This window comes from Bos grunniens, chromosome 9 (assembly GCF_055505025.1).
Source record: "Bos grunniens cultivar Pamir isolate PY7600 chromosome 9, Bosgru_T2T1.0, whole genome shotgun sequence".
NCBI lineage: Eukaryota > Metazoa > Chordata > Mammalia > Artiodactyla > Bovidae > Bos > Bos grunniens.
Genome location: NC_141173.1, coordinates 81917467 through 81939087, shown reverse-complemented (window position 1 = coordinate 81939087; position 21621 = coordinate 81917467). Strand labels below are relative to the sequence as shown.

General features: G+C 41.6%; 1 protein-coding gene across 1 annotated transcript; it reads left to right on the top strand.

The window, feature by feature from the left end:
- The first annotated feature begins 304 nt into the window (after positions 1–304).
- FUCA2 (alpha-L-fucosidase 2) lies at positions 305–21021 on the top strand. The gene is made up of 7 exons (XM_086318125.1): positions 305–591; positions 7247–7434; positions 12213–12552; positions 14134–14344; positions 14548–14738; positions 17316–17424; positions 19510–21021. The coding sequence occupies exons 1-7, from the start codon at positions 374–376 to the stop codon at positions 19648–19650; spliced, it is 1398 nt and encodes a 465-aa protein (XP_086174251.1). The 5' UTR covers positions 305–373; the 3' UTR covers positions 19651–21021.
- The last annotated feature ends 600 nt before the right edge of the window (positions 21022–21621 follow it).

The window sequence follows — 21621 nt, the reverse complement described above, 5'->3', positions numbered from 1 at the left end:
CAGTAGCGTGCCTTCTCTGGGCGGTTTCTGGAAGCGTCCTGCAGCTTGAACGGAGAGGCGCTCCCACGGGTCCCTGAACCAGACTAGTTTCTTCTCCCTCGAGAGGATAATCTAGGAGGCTGAGAGGAGCAGGCTCAGGGCAGGCTTTGGGGTAATACTGGCCTCCTTAGTTATGCAAGAGAGTGCTGCAGGCCTCCTGGGGTCATTCTGTTCCAGGGCCCGAACCGCGGCCACTCCCATACCAGCGGGGAGGGTGCCTTTTTTCTAAGGCAGCTTGGTCAGGTGACCGTGGCGGCTCTTACTTAGCCGGGGACGCGGAAGGACGAGCTTTCGGAGGCCGCGGGAGAGCGTCCAGGACGGGGGCTGCGAGGCTATGCGAGCCCCGAAGCTGCCCGGGCCGGCGCTCCCGCTGCTGATCCTGGTGCTTCTGCTGCCGCCGCCGGGTTCCGCGGGCGGCCCCGCGCCCTTCGACCCGACTTGGGAGTCCCTGGACGCCCGCCAGCTACCCGCCTGGTTCGACAAGGCCAAGTTCGGCATCTTTATCCACTGGGGCGTGTTCTCCGTGCCCAGTTTCGGGAGCGAATGGTTCTGGTGAGCACGCCTCCCTCAGTCTCCTCTAATCCCGCTTTGCACCCCACTGGCCTGCAGCCAGGACCCAGACCTCCAGCCTTTGCGGGTTTGTTTGTCTCTTAGTTTCACCTCCTGCTGTTGGAGCCGCGCTTTGCATTTCCGGGTGTTACGTTTATGGTTTACTGGGTAAGTGGTTGGTGCTGGGTGAACGCTGAATTTTTCTTCCGTATGACTTCAAGAGTCAGACACTTGATGTGGCTCTGGCTTCTCAGCTTCTTGGTAGTTGTACTTCTCAGTTGTTCTTATCACTCTGCAGCCATCGACAGAATAAAATAGCAGAAAAGTAATGGGCTTGTGTGGGGGTCGTAGGAGGAAGCTCTGGGCCTAAACCGTCCTTGTCCTTCGAACTGCAGACTCGCTCCATTGCTGTTCTGCTGCTACTTGTCAATTGTCAGTTGTTCTGCCACGAAGCAGGGTTTAAGCATAAATTCATGGGTATGTGAGACTTCTGTTCACTTGGGCATTCACTGGCTTTTTAACCTTAAAATGTTACCACATGTAGCCCAAGGAAAAATTTTAAAAATTATTCTAGAATATTAACCCTAAGAAACTCCAATTATTAACAGATCGCTATGTGAAAAGTTATGAACAAAGCTAGTGGAGGTGGTGGAATTCCAGCTGAGCTAATCCTATAAAAGATGGTGCTGTTAAAGTGCTGCACTCAATGAATCAGCAAATTTGAAAAACTCAGCAGTGGCCACAGGACTGGAAAATGTCAGTTTTCATTCCAATCCCAAAGAAGGGCAATGCCAAAGAATGTTCAAACTATCACACAATTGTGCTCATTTCACATGCTACAAGATTATGCTCAAAATCCTTTGAGCTAGATTTCAGCAGTACCTGAACCAAGAACTTGCAGATGTACAGGTTGGATTTAGAAAAGGCAGAGGAACCAGAGATCAAATTGCCAACATCCACTGGATCTCAGAGAAAGCAAGGAAATTCCAGAAAAACATCTACTTCTGCTGCATTGACTATGCTAAAGCCTTTGACTGGGTGCTTCACAGCAAACTGGAAAATTCTTAAAGAGATGGGAATACCAGACCACCTTACCTACTTCCTGAGAAATCTGTATGCAGGTCAAGAAGCAACAGTTAGAACCAGACATGGAACAATGGACTGGTTTAAAATTGGGAAAGGAGTATGACAAGGTTGTATGTTGTCACCCTGCTTTTTAACTTATATGCAGAGTACATCATGAGAAATGCCAGACTGGATGAATCACAAGCTGGAATTAAGACTGCTGGGAGAAATATCAATCTCAGATAGGCAGATGATACCACTCTAATGGCCGAAAGTGAAGAGGAACTAAAGTGCCTCTTGATGAGGGTGAAAGAGGAGAGTGAAAAAGGTGTTGAAATTCAACATTAAAAAAACTAAGATCATAGCATCTGGTCCGTTTCTGGCAAATAGATTGGGAGAAATGGAAACAGTGACAGATTTTATTTTCTTGGGCTCCAAAATCACTGTGGACAGTGACTGCTGCCTTGAAATTAAAAGATGCTTGCTCCTTGGAAGGAAAGCTATGATAAACCTAGACAGCATATTAAAAAGCAAGAGATATCAGTTTACCAACAAAGGTCCATCTAGTCAAAACTATGGTTTTCCCAGTAGTCACATATGGATATGAGAGTTGGACCATAAAGAAAGCTGAGTGCTGAAGAATTGATGCTTTTGAACTGTGGTGTTGGAGAAGATTCTTGAGAGTCCCTTGGATGCAAGAGATCAAACCAGTCAATCCTAAAAGAAATCAATCCCGAATATTCATTGGAAGCACTGTGGTTGAAGCTCCAATACTTTGGCCACCTAATGTGAAGAGCTGACTCATTGGAAAAGACCCTGATGCTGGGAAAGAGTGAAGGAAAAAGGAAAAGGGGGTGGCAAAGGATGAGATTGTTAGATACCATCACTGACTGAATGGACATGGATTTGAACAAACTCAGAGATAGCGGAGGTCAGGGGAGCCTGGCATGCTGCAGTCCATGGGGTTGGAAAGAGCTGGACACAACTTAGCGACTGAACAAAATGTGAAAAGTGGGCTTGCCTGGTGGCTCAGTGATAAAGAATCCCCCTGCCAGTGCAGGAGACACTGGCTTGATCCCTGGGTCAGAAAGATCCCCTGGAGAAGGAAATGGCAACGCACTCCAGTATTCTTACCTGGAAAATCCCATGGACAGAGGAGCTTGGCGGGCTACAGTCCATGGGGTCTCAGAAAGATTTGGACACGACTTAGCAATTAAACAACAGCAACAACATGTGAAAAGTGGTGCACAAAAAATTGCTCTTTAGATTTTACCTTGAGAGCCATACCTTTACAGCTTTAAGTGTCTCACATCTTTCTTGCTTAAATACTTCAGGTATGTTCTTCAAGATAGAAATGTTACTACATATATATGTATGCATAATACACATATATACACATAAATAATATATTCCTAAGTAAGATAAGAAAATAAACAATGAATATTTAAACCTATGTTATACTATATACATAATGTACAACAAATTTAATTCATACAATATATATTCCATATGACAACTATAAAAAAACACCCAGTGTGAGAGTTGTGAATTAAGTTTTATTTGGGGCAAAATGAGGACTGTGACCTAGGAAACTGCCTCTTAGAGAGCTCTGTGGAACTGTTCTGAAGAGGTAAGGGTGGAGGTCAGTGTGTTGTTGTTGAGTTGCTAAGTTGTGTCCTACTCTTTGCGACCCCTTGGACGGTAGCCTACGTTTGTGACCCCGAATCCTCTGTCCATGGGATTTCCCAGGGAAGAATACTAGAATGGGTTGCCATTTCCTTCTTTAGGGGATCTTCCCGTCCCAGGGATCAAATCCACATCTCCTGCATTGCAGGAAGTTTCCTTACCACTGAGCTACCAGGGAAGCCGGAGGTCAGTATATATGTCGTTTTTGGTGAAAGGGGATATATGCAATCAGCACACATTTTGACAGAAGGTTACTGCTAGTTACAAGAAGGTCACTGCTTGTCACCAGGAACAGACGTCTCCCTTAATGATTTTAGTGCTTTTCTAGCTATGAGAAACATGCAAGAAATTGGGTTCATAAAATCTTCTGAAAATATCTGACTATCTGAAAAGCTGTTCTGACAGTTTTTCCTAATCTCCACCCTGTCCTTTCAGGGTGTGTTGAAAGTCAGCAACTACAGTGGCTAAGGACTTCATTCTTATAGAATCAGATGGCAAGTGACAATTTTTAGTTGGCTGATACAATACAGAGTATAAATTATATATTGTATTACACTGTAAACATTTACACTATAAACACTATACCACTTTCTATGAAGACACTGACTTTCTGCAACCAGTAACTTTTCTTATTCAGTTAGGCCAATTGATGTAAAAGAACTGCATAAGCTATGGAGTACTATTCATATGCTCTTTTGAAATCAACTTGTAAAATATGGGACTCTTTCTTTCCATAACCTGTATTACCAAATATATTTGCTTCAGGATATTATAAATCTTTCTTTGTAAGCTTTGTGCTGTGAGGCATTTTGAATTTATTTTTGAAACGTTTCAATTAGCAAGGTGTTGCGGTCCTTTAATGGACTGGAACCTGGTGGTCTGGAGTCGACGATAAGAAAGTGAAAGAAGGAAAGAGGCTAATACTCCCTGGGTTACACAGAGAACCAATAAAGACCTAGGACAGGGCTTGTACCACTTACGTAGGCACAGGGCGCCCTCTCGAAGAGGTCTTGAAAGCCCGGGCAGGAAAGTGAGCTCGGCAGGCTTCCATGCTCCAGAGAATCAGCCAGAAAGAGACAGAGAGAGAAGAAAAGGACACGGGGACCCAAGTCTCTGGTGGAAAAAGGGTGCTTTATTGAACTCTGTGTGAGTATATATACTGCTTTAAAAGGTAGCTTCTTCAGATAAAGATCATAAGACCAGACTTTACAAGTTACCAAGGAAACAAGGAGTAATAGAGGTCATAAAACCAGAAGACAATCCATATCAAAGAAAGAGGGTCGTAAATAATCACTTTTACCATATGGAAAAGCTAATGAAGGAAACCCTATGCATGCATTCCATCTCATGACCTCAGTCCTGGGAGCAGCATGCTGCTCAGCTCGTTCCTGTTACTAGGAACTGATAAGGAACAGAGGGCTCACGAGAGATAGGAAACAGTACACAGGAATCCTACTGTTAAACATTCCCTGACAGCAAGGTACATAAATTAACAGATTTCTTCATCTTTTATTGTGTGTGCTCACTCAGTCATGTCTGACTCTTTGTGACCCCGTGGACCCACCAGGCTCCTCTGTTTTCATGGGATTCTCCAGGCAAGAATACTGGAGTGGGTTGCCATGCCGTCCTCTAGGGCATCTTCCCAAGCCAGGGATTGAACCCGTGTCTCTTATGCCTCCTGCATTGGCAAGCAGGTTCTGTTAACCATTAGCACCTTTGTTCACTTGGGAAGATTAGGTAAGTATACATTTGATGCTAGGAGAGGATTTGATGTTTGTTAGTTGAAACTAGTGCTCTGCACAAAACAACTAGCTTTGAGTCATCTTATTCTTTGTAATGGTTAACTTCTTGTTTTCTACAAATAAACACAAAGTTGTTTATTTTGACCTGGAACAATAAAGATAATTCTCATACAAAACAGAGTATATTTTTGATGGTCTGGAAGTGCAATAACCCTATAGAAGATTCTTAATTATCTATAGTTTCCCTTTTTATCTCCTCTAAATCTCTGATCTCACTCGATTTGACCTGGGGCAGTCAACAGCAGAGATGAGTATATTTGACTAGGCAGCTCAAAAACAAATATAAATGGTGGGCTGTTTACTGTAAGTGCTTCTTCTCATCTCTATTACTATGAAATTTGAGAAGTGACTCTAGACTATAATAGAGAATGCAGGTTCAAATTAGATGTGCTAGGAAAAAAATAGAAATGTCTTATCTTTTAACTTTCTGACTCTCCCAGTTTCTCTTTTGCAGTTCCATTTAAAAGATAAAAATGCATCATGGATCAATTAGGATACTTTCACTTGAAGGTACAGAAAACTCAAATAAAAGATATAATAATAGGAGCTTATTACTATACATAATAAGAAATTTAGAAGTACTTGGCTCAGTGATGAAATCAAAGTCCTGGGCTCTTTGTCATCCTCAGCCTGTTGACTTGTCCTGTCATGGTGACATGATGGTGGCCAGGCATCACATCACACAGCCTTGTCCAAAGGCAGATTGTATCTCCTTCTACTAGAAAGGAGACCATTCCCAGAATCTCCCAAGTTGGCTTCCCCTCCAGTTCTACTGGCCAGCATGGGTCAGGTGTCCATGTGGTAGCTGTGATGGAAGCTGGGAAAGTATGTATCTGACTCTTGGGCAGGTAAAGAATAGTGCCTGTGACACAGTATGTCCTTCAGCAAAGCCTTCTCAGCAGAAAGAACCTCCTGGTCATCTTTGGAGATCTAGTGCTGATTATGAATTTGTTCGTCCAGTAAAAACACTCTTATGAAAGGAGTAGTGAAAGGAAGAATAAAAGATGGGTCAGAGGGGGGACTTGCATCTATTTCATGACCATGAGCTTACTGCCATGTTTATATAAAATGTTTACCTAAAAATTATGCTTTGAGGATTTCCCTGGGGGTCCAATGGTGAAGACTCCGCACTCCTGGTGCAGGGGGCCCGGGTTCCATCGCTGGTCAGGGAACTAGATCCCATATGCTGCAACTAAGAGTTCGCATGCCACAACTAAAGATCCTGCATGCTGTGACTAACATCCAGGGCAGCAAAATAAATAAATAAATAGTTTTCTTTTTTTAAGTTGTGTTTTCAATGTTGTTTTCCTTCTGAAGCTCTGCTTAGGCAGTTGAGGCCCCACTGCTCAGAATAAGTGCATATAACCAGTAATCCTTGGAGACTGAGTCAGTATATTAAAATAACAGCATCTTCTTAATTTTACTGTCATTTCCTCCCCAACTTGTTCCCTGCTAGTGAATATAATACATTTATGTTATATTTTATGCACTTTGTCTTCTTTTGAAGACTTCATCATTTATGTTACAAAGGACTAATTATGTATACTCCATGTTGCAATCTAAAAGTGAAGAATTAAAAGCAAATGGGTGAGTTGTTTGTTTAGAATGTTCTGGTTGATAAGCTGAGTAGAGTTCACAGAGGGATAGATGGAAGACTATGGAAGTTTTGTAAGCTTTCCTTAAGTGAAGTCAGACTCAATGGGGAAGTTAGGAAGGGAACCTTAGTAACATCTGAATAAGGGAGAATTTTAGTAAAGGGAGTTATAGTTGACCCTTGAATAGCACAAGTTTGGTCTTCTTTTAGGTGTATTTTTTTTTTCAATAAATGCATAATTGGCCCTCCATATTCAAGGGATTTGCATCTCTGGATTTAACCAACCTCAGATAAAAATTTTCATCTATGTTTGCTTGAATCTGCAGATGCCCAAACTGCAGATCTGGAGGGCAGGCTGTAGTATGCCATTTGATGTAAGGGACTTGAGTACTCACAGATTTTAGTATCTGCTGAGAAACATGGGACTCATTCTCTATGAATACTGAGGGATACCTATATTTCAAGTGTTCATGTGTATGCTACTTATATGCTGTTTCCTTCATCCCCCTAGGTGGTACTGGCAAAAGGAAAAGATACCAGCTTATGTGGACTTTATGAAAAATAATTACCCTCCTGATTTCACATATGAAGATTTTGGACCACTATTTACAGCAAAATTTTTTGATGCAAACCAGTGGGCAGATATTTTACAGGCTTCTGGTGCCAAATACGTTGTCTTAACTTCCAAACATCATGAAGGTGAGTAAGAACAACATCTGCAAACACTGACAGTGGTTAGAATGTGAAGTAGTTCTTTTGGGAGAAGAAACTAAAGCAAGGTCATCCACATGAAAACAGAGTTTTCTCTTAGGAGCAATCCTAAGTGGCTACTGACGTTTGCTTGTAATTTAAGAGATCACATGTTGCCCCAATTAAGAAGCATTAAGAAAAAGAAAAAAAGGAGCATTAAGTATGCTGAAAGATCATAATCTCCACATATAGAAAAAAATGGAAACTGATCGCATTTTATTATATGCATATTTAACAATTTCCAAGTAACGCAAGATTTGATTAAAGCCCTTTGAAGGGGAATGTGGTTTGCAGGTCAAAGTTTACAACTGAATTGCATTCTTTCCATTTTCTTCTCACCTCTGTAATGCATTCTGGGAAGGTACCCTGGGGATTATTTGCTATTGTCTTACATCATGACCAACATACAAGGTGGTGGTTTTGGTCAACTCTTATATGACTCAGTTGAGGAAAGTCTGCTATTGATGAAAATGACACGGGCCACCTGAAAGGAACAGGACTGCAAGGCTGTAATGATGCCCAGAAATATCAGAGATGGTGGAAGAATATCTAAAAAGAAATACAGTGGTTGAATTACGGTTCTCCAGAGAAATAGAGCAAACAGGAAGATAGAGCTATTATAGAGGAAGTATAAGTATTATATAGGAAATAGAGCTATTATACAGGAAGTATAATATGTATAGATTTATCATAAGAAACTGGCTCATGCAACTATGGAGGCTGAGAAGTCCAGACCCAAGATAGCCAATTATATAGTTCCAGTATGAGCCCAAAGGCATCAGGAACAGGAGAGCGGATAATATAAGTACCTGTCCAAATCTAAGTTAAAAGGCAGGAGAAGACTAATGTCTCAGCTCAAAGACATACAGAGAAAACAATTTTTCTTTTTAATTAAAAAAACAAAAAACACGACTCCTTAAACTTTCCTGCTTTTTTTTTCTTTCTTTTTGGCTACAATGCACGCCATACAGGATCTTAGTTCCTTGACCAGGGATTGAACCCATGCCCCCTGCATGTGGGAAGTGGGGAGTCTTAACCACTGGACCACCAGGAAAGTCTGAGGAATTCTTTCTTAACCAGCCTTTTATTCCATTTAGGCCTTCAATGGATTGGATGAGGCCCACCACTTCGGGTGGGCAATCTGCTTTACTCAGTCTAACTATTCATATGTTAATTTCCTGTAGAAACACCTTCAGGAACATATCCTGAATGATGTTTAACCAAATTTCTGGGCACCCTGTGGCCCAGGCAAGTTAATACATAAAATGAACCATTAAAGTGATCTTACATTAATAGGATAGAATCTACCCATTATCATTCCTGTATCTACAAGATCAAGGAAACATCAGCACATTATTATTCTTCCAACAGCATGTTAATAATTAGATAATCTGGACCTCTCTGATGGTCCAGTGGTTAACAATCTGTCTGCCAGTGCAGGGGATGCAGGTTCAATCCTTGGTCCGGGAAGGTCCCACATGCCTCGGGGCAACTAAGCCAGAGTTTAGAGCCCTCAAGCTGCAACTCCTGAAGCCCATGTGCCCTAGAGCTCGAGCTCCACAACAAGAGAAGTCACCTCAATGAGAAGCCTGAGTACCACGACTAGAGAGCAGCCCCTACCAGCCGCAACTAGAGAAAGGCCCGTACATAGCAACAAAGACCCAGTGCAATCAAAGATAAATAATTAGAGGATTTGTTTGCATTGGAATAAAAAAAATTGTCTCATTGTTTTCTGCAGCGGTGCGTGGGGGATTACGAGGGAAGAATGGAAACTCAAAATAAGGAATCAGGATATTTTTCCTTTTGGCCACAGTCCAGTGGCTTAATGATTTTTTTCCTGCAGGTTGAGATGGATACTTAGGACATGTTGATTTCCTGATGTCTAGAACTTCTTCAGGCTATATGGTACAAAGTATTACTTAGCTTATTTAAAAACATAGCAAAACAACTCTTAATCATGCTGTGAGGACAAATGATGTAGCCCACATTTATACACTTTCTAGGACCATATTGTTGGAAGTTTTCATGCCTATAGAAGAGACCCTGCTGAGCCCAGTTAGGCTGGAAGACCACTGTGTGAGCTTCTGGTGGTGCTACTGAACCGAAGACCCAAAGTGGTTTTAGCACCGCCAGACATTAGGGCCTGCCAAGTTAAGACATAAGGAATAAGACTTTAAATATCACTGACAGTGCTTTGAAGCTTACTGCAAACATCTTTAGAACTGGTGTGAGCTCTTTTAAAAGTTTCTTCAAAATGAATCCAAAGAGTGTGTCCATCTTCAGTTCAGTTCAGTTCAGTCGCTCAGTCATGTCTGACTCTTTTGCGACCCCATGAACCACAGCATGCCAGGCCTCCCTGTCCATCACCAACTCCCGGAGTTCACCCAAACCCATGTCCATCGAGTCGGTGATGCCATCCAACCATCTCATCCTCTGTCTTCCCCTTCTCCTCCTGCCTTCAGTCTTTCCCAGCATCAGGGTCTTTTCAAATGAGTGAGCTCTTCGCATCAGGTGGCCAAAGTATTGGAGTTTCAGCTTCAGCATCAGTCCTTCCAATGAAAATTCAGGACTGATCTCCTTTAGGATGGACTGGTTGGATCTCCTTGCAGTCCAAGGGATTCTCAAGAGTCTTCTCCAACACCACAGTTCAAAGGCATCAATTCTTCAGTGCTCAGCTTTCTTTATAGTCCAACTCTTGCATCCATACATGACCACTGGAAAAACCATAGCCTTGACTAGATGGACCTTTGTTGGCAAAGTAATGTCTCTGCTTTTTAATACTCTGTCTAGGTTGGTCATAACTTTCCTTCCAAGGAGTAAGTGTCTTTTAATTTCATAGCTGCAGTCACCATCTGCAGTGATTTTGGAGCCCAGAAAAATAAAGTCAGCCACTATTTCCACTGTTTGCTCATCAGTCTGCCATGAAGTGATGGGACCAGATGCCATGATCTTCGTTTTCTGAATGTTGAGCTTTAAGCCAACTTTTTCATTCTCCTCTTTCACATTCATCAAGAGGCTCTTTAGTTCTTCTTCACTTTCTGCCTTGGACTTGTCCTAATTTATAAAAGTAAAGTGTTACACCAAACACCTTAGGTATGTTGGTTCACGAACATTCCTTTAGATTTTAGTAGGACAGTAACAATGTATTCATGTTCCTAGATCCTAACCAAAGATTTTGAGGCTTTTATATTATTCCTTAAGTATTTCAATTTATATAGTGCTTCTATGGTTTTCATGTAGAAAAGCCAGCAATCTAAACGCAAATTCCTTTTAAAATATAAATTATTTCACAGTGCTTATGTAATGGCATTCTTCTTATCCATTTAGTTGGTAGATAATTCACTTTTAGGTAATTTAAAGCACAACATCCAAGCTTATGATTTTAGAGTAGGATGAGATTACAGATGGTGGGTACATTTCAAGTATAGAACTACTGGGGAAGAGTACCTTACCCCCACCTGGGTTAAATGAATAATGAGGGTAAAGGAGATTTACTCCTGAACATGGAGTATCAGTGTTCTATGAATCATACTATAATAAAATAATTCTAAAATCAGGGAATATACTCTTTGATTTAGAAGACAGGAATCACGCAGGAGTGCATCTATGGTTCTTCCCTGTAAGTGGTCACAGTCATTGTTAGAATGGTGGATGTGGAAGATGTTCCCATCTCAGCTATGATCTGCTAATGTTGATTGTGATTTTGTACTAGACCCTGTGCTAGACATTGGCTGAGGATATAACAGGGAACACTGCAGACATGACACTGTCCCTCCAGGAGCTTATCATCTAAGAGGGAGAAAGATCAGACTATACAGACCTTATTTTCTTGGGCTCCAAAATCACTGGCAACCCACTCCAAAAGCTATGGTTTTTCCAGTAGTCATGTATGGATGTGAGAGTTGGACCATAAAGAAGACTGAGCGCCGAAGAATTGATGCTTTCAAATTGTTGTGTTGGAGAAGACTATTGAGAGTCCCTTGAACTGCAAGGAGATCAAACCAGTCAATCCTAAAGGAAATCAGTCCTGAATATTCATTGGAAGGACTGATGCTGAAGCTCCAGTATTCTGACCACCTGATGTGAAGAGCTGACTGATTGGAAAAGACTGTGATGCTGGAAAAGATTGAAAGCAAAAGGAGAAGGGGATGACAGAGGATGAGATGGCTAGATAACATAACTGATTTAATGGACACAAATCTGAGCAAACTTTGGGAGATAATGGAAGTTCTCGTCCGGTAGTCCGTGCGGGTCACAAAGAGTTGGACACGACTTAGCCACTGAACAACAACAACAGTGGAGTACCCTGAGAAGTACTTTAAAAAATCTTGGTCCTACTTTGTTTAAATTCTCATTTGTTAGTTACCTCCCTGGTGGCTAACACTCAGTGCTCTCAATGCAGGGGAACCAGGTTTGATCCCTGGTCAGGGAACTAGAGCCCACATGCCATAACTAAGAGTTTGCACGCTGCAACTAAGCATTCCTGCATGCCACGACTAAGGCCCTGTGCAGCCAAATATATACATAAAAATATGTTTTAAATTCTCATTTGTTTCTTGCATGAAAGCAAAATATATACTAAGGAAAAAAATGGTCATAAAACAGATATTCGTAGAAACTGATTTATATGTCACGTGTACTGCCTTTATAACTTGGTGTTGGTATGGGTGCACATTTACTAGAACAGAGTTGATATGCTTACAGAGGCTTTTAATATAATGTTTCAGGCTTCACCTTGTGGGGCTCAGAGTACTCGTGGAACTGGAACGCAGTAGACGTGGGGCCGAAGAGGGATATCATCAAGGAACTTGCAGTTGCGGTTAGGAACAGGACTGACCTGCGCTTCGGGCTGTACTACTCCCTTTTTGAGTGGTTTCATCCGCTCTTCCTTGAGGATGAATCCAGCTTGTTCCAGAAACGACAATATCCAGTGTCTAAGATGCTGCCTGAGCTCTACGAGTTAGTGAACAAGTATCAGCCAGAGGTGCTATGGGCAGATGGCGATGGAGGGGCCCCAGATACCTACTGGAAAAGCTTAGACTTCCTAGCCTGGTTGTACAATGAGAGGTGTGTGTGCTACTAGACTTCTGTCGTGACATTCCTAATACCTGTATAACATTAGTTCTTGCTTCTTGAAATATTCCCCTTCAGGCTTATTTGTGACATGGGGAGAAAATCATTATAAATAATGCACATTAGATACATCAATATTTACTCAAAATATCAAGAGTTACAAGAACACTGGAATATTCTTAACAAGAATTAGTTAGCAAGAATACTGGAGTGGGTTGTCATTTCCTTCTCCAGGGGATCTTCCTGATCCAGGAATTGAACCCATGTCGCCTGCACTGGCAAGTGGATTCTTTACCATTGAGTCACCTGGGAAGCCCTAAGAGTTACAAATCGGGAGTCAAATATAGCTCAACAGTCTGATTTTGAATTGAGACTAAAAAAAAAAAATTACAGCATCAAGAACTCTGAAGACTAATTTTGTAGGTCCCCATTTTCATCACCTCTCTGGGCAATGCTGTTTATCCATCACTGTTTCTCATGCTGTGCTTTTCAGTTCCTCTCATTGCTTCTTCGCATCCTCTTTCCTTTGATAATCTTTGCTGCTTGGATGTCACCCTTGTCTGTCTCCTCTTTTCCTTCATCGTCAGCATTTCACCTCTTCCTGTTCTTTCCTTTTGTTTTCTAGCATGTTCCAGGCTGCCCCATTAGAACAGGGAGTTCTGACTAAGCTCCTCTATAAGGCTCACACTATATGGACCAAATTGCTATCTGTATCTCGAAGGTACTTGGTATTGTGCTGTGAAGTTAGGGAGAGTCCTGCTAGTGTTCTCTGGGCCCACAGAGGATGCACAGACAAATCCTCTGGAGAGCTCTTGGTACATAACTGCCATTTCTCTAGGTACTCCTTTCCAAAAGGAAATAGTGGGAGTCCTCCACTTCAGTTTGTGAACCAAAACGATCCCCTCTAAATGGAGAAGTGCAGGAGGTACCACCTGCTATGATGAAAATGTTGTGGGAATATTTTATGCCACAGTGAATTCCATCCATAACAGTCAACTTTGCTGAGATCTTTCAATATTAGGCACAGTTATAAGAGAAAGAGACTAGGAGAGAACGTTTAAATAATAGTAAAACTCTTTGAAATGCTGCGTGTGCTGGGCATACATAGGTGTTTTACATAGATTGTGTCAGTCGCTTAGTCCTGTCTGACTCTTTGTGACCCCATGGACTGTAGCCTGCCATGCTCCTCTGTCCTTGGGATTCTCCAGGCAAGAATACTGGAGTGGGTAGCCATTCCCTCTTCTAGGGGATCTTCCCAATCCAGGGATGGAACCTGTGTCTCCTGCAGTGGCAGGAGGATTCCTTACTGTCTGAACCACCAGGGAAGCCCAAGTTCTGTTCTAATAACAGGTGAAGAAATTGATTATTCAGAGGAATTAGGTAATTTGCTCTAGGACACGGAGCTTAGCAAGTAACAGGCTAGGACTACAACTTCCTCAGGTCTAGCTTACTTCAAAATCATGGGGTTTGTATTATATTCGACTATGGTTATTTTCTAAGAGTGGATTTCAGTCAGACCTCTTTTCAGTGACGTTGCTTTTGTGTAAATTTTTTTTATCATCCTTTTCATTTCAGCCCAGTTCGGGACACAGTGGTCACCAATGACCGTTGGGGAGCTGGTAGCATTTGTAAGCATGGTGGCTACTATACGTGTAGTGATCGTTATAACCCAGGACATCTTTTGCCACATAAATGGGAAAACTGCATGACAATAGACAAGTTTTCCTGGGGCTACAGGAGGAATGCTGGAATCTCTGACTATCTCACAATTGAAGAATTGGTGAAGGTACAGTAAAATGTCTGGTGACCATTACAGTAATATTCATAATAGTGTACACGTGTAAGAATTGTGTTTTCTAAGCTGTATGACTCAACGGCCTGTAAACACAGGACATGACTCTTTTTTTTCTATGTGTATTCTCTTAGATAGTGATTAATGATTGAATTGTTTTCTTCCTCTAAGAACTATATTTATTCTTAATTTTTAAGCAACTTGTACAAACAGTTTCATGTGGAGGAAATCTCTTGATGAATATTGGACCCACACAAGATGGCACCATTTCTGCAATTTTTAAGGAGCGATTGAAGCAAATGGGAATCTGGCTAAAAGTCAATGGAGAAGCCATCTATGAAACCTATGCTTGGAGATCCCAGAATGATACTGTCACCCCAGACGTATGGTAAGTACTATTTGGTAGAAGAAGGCATTTAACATTTCTCAGAGATAAAGAGAACAGTATAATAAAGAGGAAATTGGATGAATGCCCACCTATACAAAATATTTTATTTACTTAAAATCAGCGTAAACAATTATTTATCAAGTTGAGCTGAAATAATTGCTAGATTCCTTCTAACAGTGGATAAATTTTAGGGAGAAATAAAATTTCTTACAAAAATTGTAGGTAATTTAGAAAAGTGAAAAAAAAAAAAAAAAGTGCTGAGTGGTTAATCCAAAAGAGACTTTTGGTTTAGTCAGGTAAATTCTAACTTTTGCAGGTGTTACATCTCATCAAATTAGCAGGAGGTGCCATAGGGCAGGAAAAATATATTCTAATAAATCTAAACCTGAACTTTCTTTAAAATTAATTGTCTCAACTGGCTAAATTTTAACTAGTATCTCCTGTAAAAGCATATGGTGGTTTCTGATGTAGGATCTTAACATACGCAAATAAGAGTAGTTCTCCCTGGTGGCTCAGACTAAAGAATTCCCCTGCAATTCAGGAGACCTGAGTTTGATCCCTGGGTTGGGAAGATCCCCTGGAGGAGGGCTTGGCAACCCACTCCAGTATTCTTGCCTGGAGAATCCCATGGACAGAGGAGCCTGGCAGGCTGCAGTCCATGGGGTCACAAAGAGCCGGACACAACTGAGCAATTAAGCACAGCACAGTATTGGTGAAGCTCTAAAGTTCACTTGTGTTACCACCAAAGCGAGTACAGCCTGGTCAAGCATATACCAAAGATTAGACTAAATACTCTTCTTTGAATTTATGACTTCAATTGTCAATTCACCGAAGAAAATAAAGCAAGGCAGTCTACACAGAAGCAGCTGACTGTAAAATTTTAGAATACTGGATCTGGGAGATCCATAATGAGAACTCAGCACCAATCTTTCATTTTATAGAAGCTAGTTTTAAATTTGGTTTTAGAATTTGCTTCTGTGTTTATATTTGACTATGAGGGTGTCTGATCTGGAACTTGACAATTATTAAGCATTATTCCATTAAGTTTTCTTTCAATAAGTAAAGATAAAAGTCAAACTACTTAACACTCCCTATAAGGCTGTTGCCTGGCTCCACTGCACTGAGCCCAGGTGGCCACTGTCCCTGCCTCATCAGTGGAGCTCTCTCCCCACAGGTTCGTGTGTGTTTCCCCTCCTTGCTGCATCTTTAGATGGCTATCTAAGACTCCCAAGGCCATCTTTGAAATCCTTTGAGTTTAAGCCCTGGCTCACTGTTGCTGTCCCCAGAACTTAATGTTAGTTGCTCAGTTGTGTCCAACTCTTTGCAACCCCATGGACTTAGCCCACCAGGCTCCTCTGTCCATAGGATTCTCCAGACAAGAATACTGGAGTGGGTTGCCAGAACTACTCTTCATATAATTCTGACTGTGTATATTCACAGCTCTTCTAATTTGCTGGCCCCTCAGTTCTTGGGCTTCCCGAGTGATGCTAGTGGTAAAGAACTCACCTGCCATGCAGGAGACTTAAGAGATGCAGGTTCGATTCCTGGGTTGGGAAGATCCCCTAGGGGAGGGTATGGCAACCCACTCCAGTATTCTTGCTTGGACCATCCCATGGACAGAGGAGCCTGGCAAGCTATAGTCCATAGGGTTGCACAGAGCTGGACACGACTGAAGCAACTTAGCAGGCATGCAGTTCTTGTAGTTCCTTCTTTCTAGGGATCCTGTCCCCTTCTTTTGGTCGTACCTTAGACCTCGCATTTTCAGTATTTGTACTCCTTTCATGATCTCAGTCTGAATCATCCCACTAACTCCTTCCTCTTGTATTTCAGTTCACTTCAGCTTCCAAACGGCTCTTTAGAGAGAGTGGAGGTTGAAACAATCATTCATGGCCAGTGATTTAATCAATAGTGATTAATGAGGCCACCATAAAAAACCAAAAGAATGGGGTTCAGAGAGCTTCTGGATTGGTGGCAGTGTTGGGAGAACAGGGCACCTGGGGAGGGTGTGGAAGCCCCCTGCCCCTCCCCACATACCTTGTCCTGTGCGTCTTTTCCATCTGGCTGTTCCTGAGATACATCCTTTTATAATAGACCTGTAATCCAGGAAGTAGAATTCTGAGAGCTGCTCTAGCAAATTAGCTGAACTCAAGGAGGGGTTGTAGGAACCTCCAGTCTATAGCCTGTGGGTCAGAAGCCCACATGACAATCTGGACACGTGACTGCTATCTAAATTTGGGGAGGGGGCAGTCTGGTAGGAATAAACCCTGACCCTTTGGAATGTGACACTGCCTCTGGGTAGATGGTGTCAGAATGGAGTCGAACTATAGGACGCCTAGCTGGTGCCTGAGAACTGCCTGGTGATGCGGGAACTTCTCCCCCATACCACACACTACTCTGGGATTGCGGTCAGAATCCTTTTGGGTGCTTTTTATTGCTACCATGGGGCTATTTTTTCTTCCCTCTATTAAAGAAAACATGGGTAAATATTTACTAACTGGAGGTATCTCTGGAAGATAATTCTGAACCTGACCCATAAATAATGAAAAATATTACTATGCATTTTTTTTTCTTAACCAGGTACACATCCAAACCTAAAGATAAGTTGGTCTATGCCATGTTTCTCAAATGGCCCATATCAGGACAGCTCTTTCTTGCTCAGCCCAAAGCTACTCTGGGGGCAACAAAGGTAAGAGGGAATTTTGTCTTTATTGTTCCTTTAAATTGCTGACTTTAACACCCTGAGGAAGACATTAACTTTTAACTTCAAGGTGAGCCATATATGTATTCCATTTACGTCTCATGATAGTAATTTTAAAATGAGCTTTATCAATGGCAATGTTTGGTAAAAGCTGTTGAAAATTTTGTTTCATTCCCCAGAAAACCAAGCCTATAAAACAGTTACATCATCTCCATGCTTATCAAAATATCTTCTCCACAGTCATGCTGTGTTGTTCAGATTCAGTTCAGCTCAGTTCAGTCACTCAGTCGTGTCCGACTCTTTGCGACCCCATGAATCGCAGCACGCCAGGCCTCCCTGTCCATCACCAACTCCTGGAGTTCACTCAGACTCACGTCCATCGAGTCGGTGATGCCATCCAGCCATCTCATCCTCTGTCATCCCCTTCTCCTCCTGCCCCCATCCCTCCCAGCATGAGTCTTTTTCAATGAGTCAACTCTTCGCATGAGGTGGCCAAAGTATTGGAGCTTCAGCTTTAGCATCATTCCTTCCAAAGAACACCCAGGGCTGATCTCCTTCAGAATGGACTGGTTGGATCTCCTTGCAGTCCAAGGGACTCTCACTGCATGCATCCAAAAATGATTTTTTTCATGACTGGAGTTCAGATTCTTCCTCTGACATCTCACCCCAGAACACATCTGAATAAATGTAAGATGTCATGGCCCTACTATTTTAAGTTCTTAAAAAACTTGGAGGTTAAAGGTTAACCTTCCCTGCTGGCTCAGCAGTAAAGAATCTGCCTGCCATGCAAGAGATGTGGGTTCAACTGAGAGTTTGACTCCTGGGTTGGGAATAGCCTTTGGAGGAGGAAACAGCAACGCACTCCAGTATTTTTTGCCTAGGAAATTCCATGGACAGAGGAGCCTGGTGGGCTACAATCCATGAGGCTGCAAAGAGTCAGACAGGACTGAGCGACTAAACAATAATAACAAAAGGTTAATCTAACAGTTGTGGCCATCAGCTCTGGCAATGAGTTCATTTTAATATATTTTATAACTTATTTGTAAGAAAATAAAAGTTTTCTGGGAGATGAATTGTCCAAATTCTTCTCCTTAAACCATTTTTCCATGTTTCATTTCTAACACTTGTGGCTGATCTGGCAGAAAAGGAAATAAAGAGTTCAAATCTGTTTTTTTTTTTTTCAAATCTTTTGTTTAACTGCAGCTTAGAGGCCTGGGCATAACATTACCTTCTTATTTTATCTACGTTCTCTTTGTTGTTGTTGAGTCGCTCAGTCATGTCCGTCTCTTTTGCAACCCCACAGACTGTAGCCCACCAGGTTCCTCTGTCCATGGGATTTTCCAGGCAAAATACTGGAGTGGGTTGCCATTTCCTTCTCCAAGGGATCTTTCCAACCCAGAGATCAAACCAGCTTCTCCTGTACTGCAGGCACATTCTTTACTGCTGAGCCACCAGGGAAGCTTTGGCCACTCTTAATACTGTTATTTGAAAGTCCGCGGGTTTTGTTTTTGTATTATTCTACACGGTAAACAAAGTTTTCTGGTTCAAAATAACCACAAATATATAGAAAACTACTTACTTAAATTCATTTTGTGTAAGACTAAGGATATAGAACAGTTACAGTAATAATAGATTGCACGTATGTACTATTGATGAGTGGAGGTCACTGGGCCGTCTGGGGAGGGAGGGTGGCTGGATAAGGGAGGTGAGCCTCTCCTTGAACATCCTGTGTCAGAGCCAGGCAGGCCTTAGTTGTGCACATTGGTTCAAGAGTCATTTTCTCTCCTCTGACACTATTCAGTCTATATGATTCTTCCTCAAATCCTGCACACTTTCAAGAGTAAGAAAGGAGCAAGAGAGATATATACATGCATTTGGATCATAAATTAAAGCAGTAAAACAATAAATTAAATTATAAATTAATAAAATAAATTAAAGCAGTAAAATCATAAGTAAAAACAATGAATCTCCTGTCTACATTGCTCTTTAAAAAATGTCAACTGCTTCTTCCCAATACAGTGAGGAAGTCAGAGACATATATGGAGACATTTATGTATATGTTTTAAATTTCAGGTTAAACTCCTGGGACATGGACAGCCCCTTCACTGGACACCTTTGAAGGAAAATGGCATTAAGGTAGACCTGCCTCAGCTAACCATTCATCAGATGCCCTGCCAGTGGGGCTGGGCTCTAGCACTAACTAATGTGACCTGATCTGCAGTAGAGTGCTTAGTCTTATATCTAAGACTGGAATGTATATCAAGTTTCTGTAATTATAGCACAAGGAGAAAGCAAATGTAAAATTGGCCAAGAATTTCCTAAATTACCCACATAACTTTTAACTGTCCAATGCACTTTGCTATGTCTCTTCACACTGAATTTATTCCCATGTGTGAATCAGAGGTGGGGATCTTTGTTGTAGTGAGAAATTGGTGGTGGTAAGGACTGAATCATGTCTAATGCCAAATTCACATTTTGAAACTCTAAGCCTCAATGGGGCTTCCCTGGTGGCTCAGCGGTAAAGAATCCACCTGAAATGCACGGGACGAGTTTGATCCCCGAGCTGGGAAGATCCCCTGGAGCAGGATGGGATTTGGAGATGTTAAAGAAGTAACTAAGGTTAAATGAAGTCATCAGGGTGGGACCTTAATCTAACATGACTGGAGTCATAAGAAGAGGAGGAACACGGATGGAAGCACACAGAGGAAAGACCATTTAAGGACACCGTGGGAAGGCGGCCAACTGCAAGCCAAGGAGAGACCTTAAGAGAAACCAAACCTGCTGAAACCTTGGGCTTTCAGCCTGCAGAACTGTGAGAAAATAAGTTACTGTGGTTCAAGCACCCTGTCTGTGGTATTTATGACAACTCTAGCAGACTAATAAGGGCGTCCCAGGTGGCTCAGTGGTGAAGAATCCACCTGCCGAAGTGGGAGATGCTGGTTCAGTCCCCGGGTTGAGAAGATCCCCTGGGGGAGGGAATGGCTACCCACTCCAGTATTCTTGCCTGGAAAATTTCATGGACAGAGGAGCCTGGCGGGCTACGGCCCATGGAGTTGCAAAAGAGTCAGACACAACTTAGTGGCTAAACAACAACAACAAAGACTAACACAGGGTCATAGGTATGTAATAAACTGGACTTAATGCTTATGCTTACAGTAACTGTCTTTTTATAAAAAATTTTTTGTCTTTTTCCTTCATGGTAATAAAACTGATATATTTACTATAGATATTTAAAAATATACAGAAATGCCTAAAGACAAAATCACTAAGGTCACCATTATTAATATTTTAGTATTTATTCTTCCAGGGGTTTTTTTGGGTGGAGGCAGGTGAGGGTATAGGATTGGAGGTGTGGGCTTATTTTGTAGGTGGGCTAATTTGAGGTCCAATTTAAATGAGTTTTTTTCCCCTGTATTTATTTGCCTTTAAGCAATTTGAAGTTGAAAACCTTTCTGAAAATTATTGTGTATTCAGATTTTCCCTAAGAATGACGCAAAATACTGATACTGATGTAAATTTAAAGAAACACTGATTAAAGAACTCACTTCCCTTAATAAAAGATGTTCCACAAAGTTAGATATTTAACTGAAGTGCTATAGGCTCCATTTTGTTACGTTAATCAAATGCAGATATCTCATTGTTCCCTGTAGACACTTCAAGTAGAGAGGGAAGTAAAACACTATTCATATTTATTTTCTAAAATCATCTTGAAGTTGAAAATATTAAAAAAAAAATTCATTGCTGAAGTTTCTATAACTACCAAAATTTTAAAACCATTCTAAAGTATTGACATGAATAAGTACTTTAAGAGTTCTGAATCCCAATTTCCATTTTATTAGAGGTCCAGTAAGGACAGATTTACATGATCCCCAACACTAGATTAAGAAAAAACAAAAAAAGGGAAAAAACTGAGTTAGAAGAATCTTAAAAGTGAGGTCATCTGAAGCAACTCGTTTTGAGATGAAAATCTGTCAGTCATTTAAATCTCTACCTTGTCCATAATGACCTTTACAAATAGAGAATATAGGGGGAAAATGGAGGTATATGGCAACCCACTCCAGTGTTCTTGCCTGGAGAATCCCAGGGATGGAGAAGCCTGGTAGGCTGCAGTCCATGGGGTCGCACAGAGTTGGACACGACTGAAGCGACTTGGCAGCAGCAGTAGCAAGTAAATTATAATTAGAT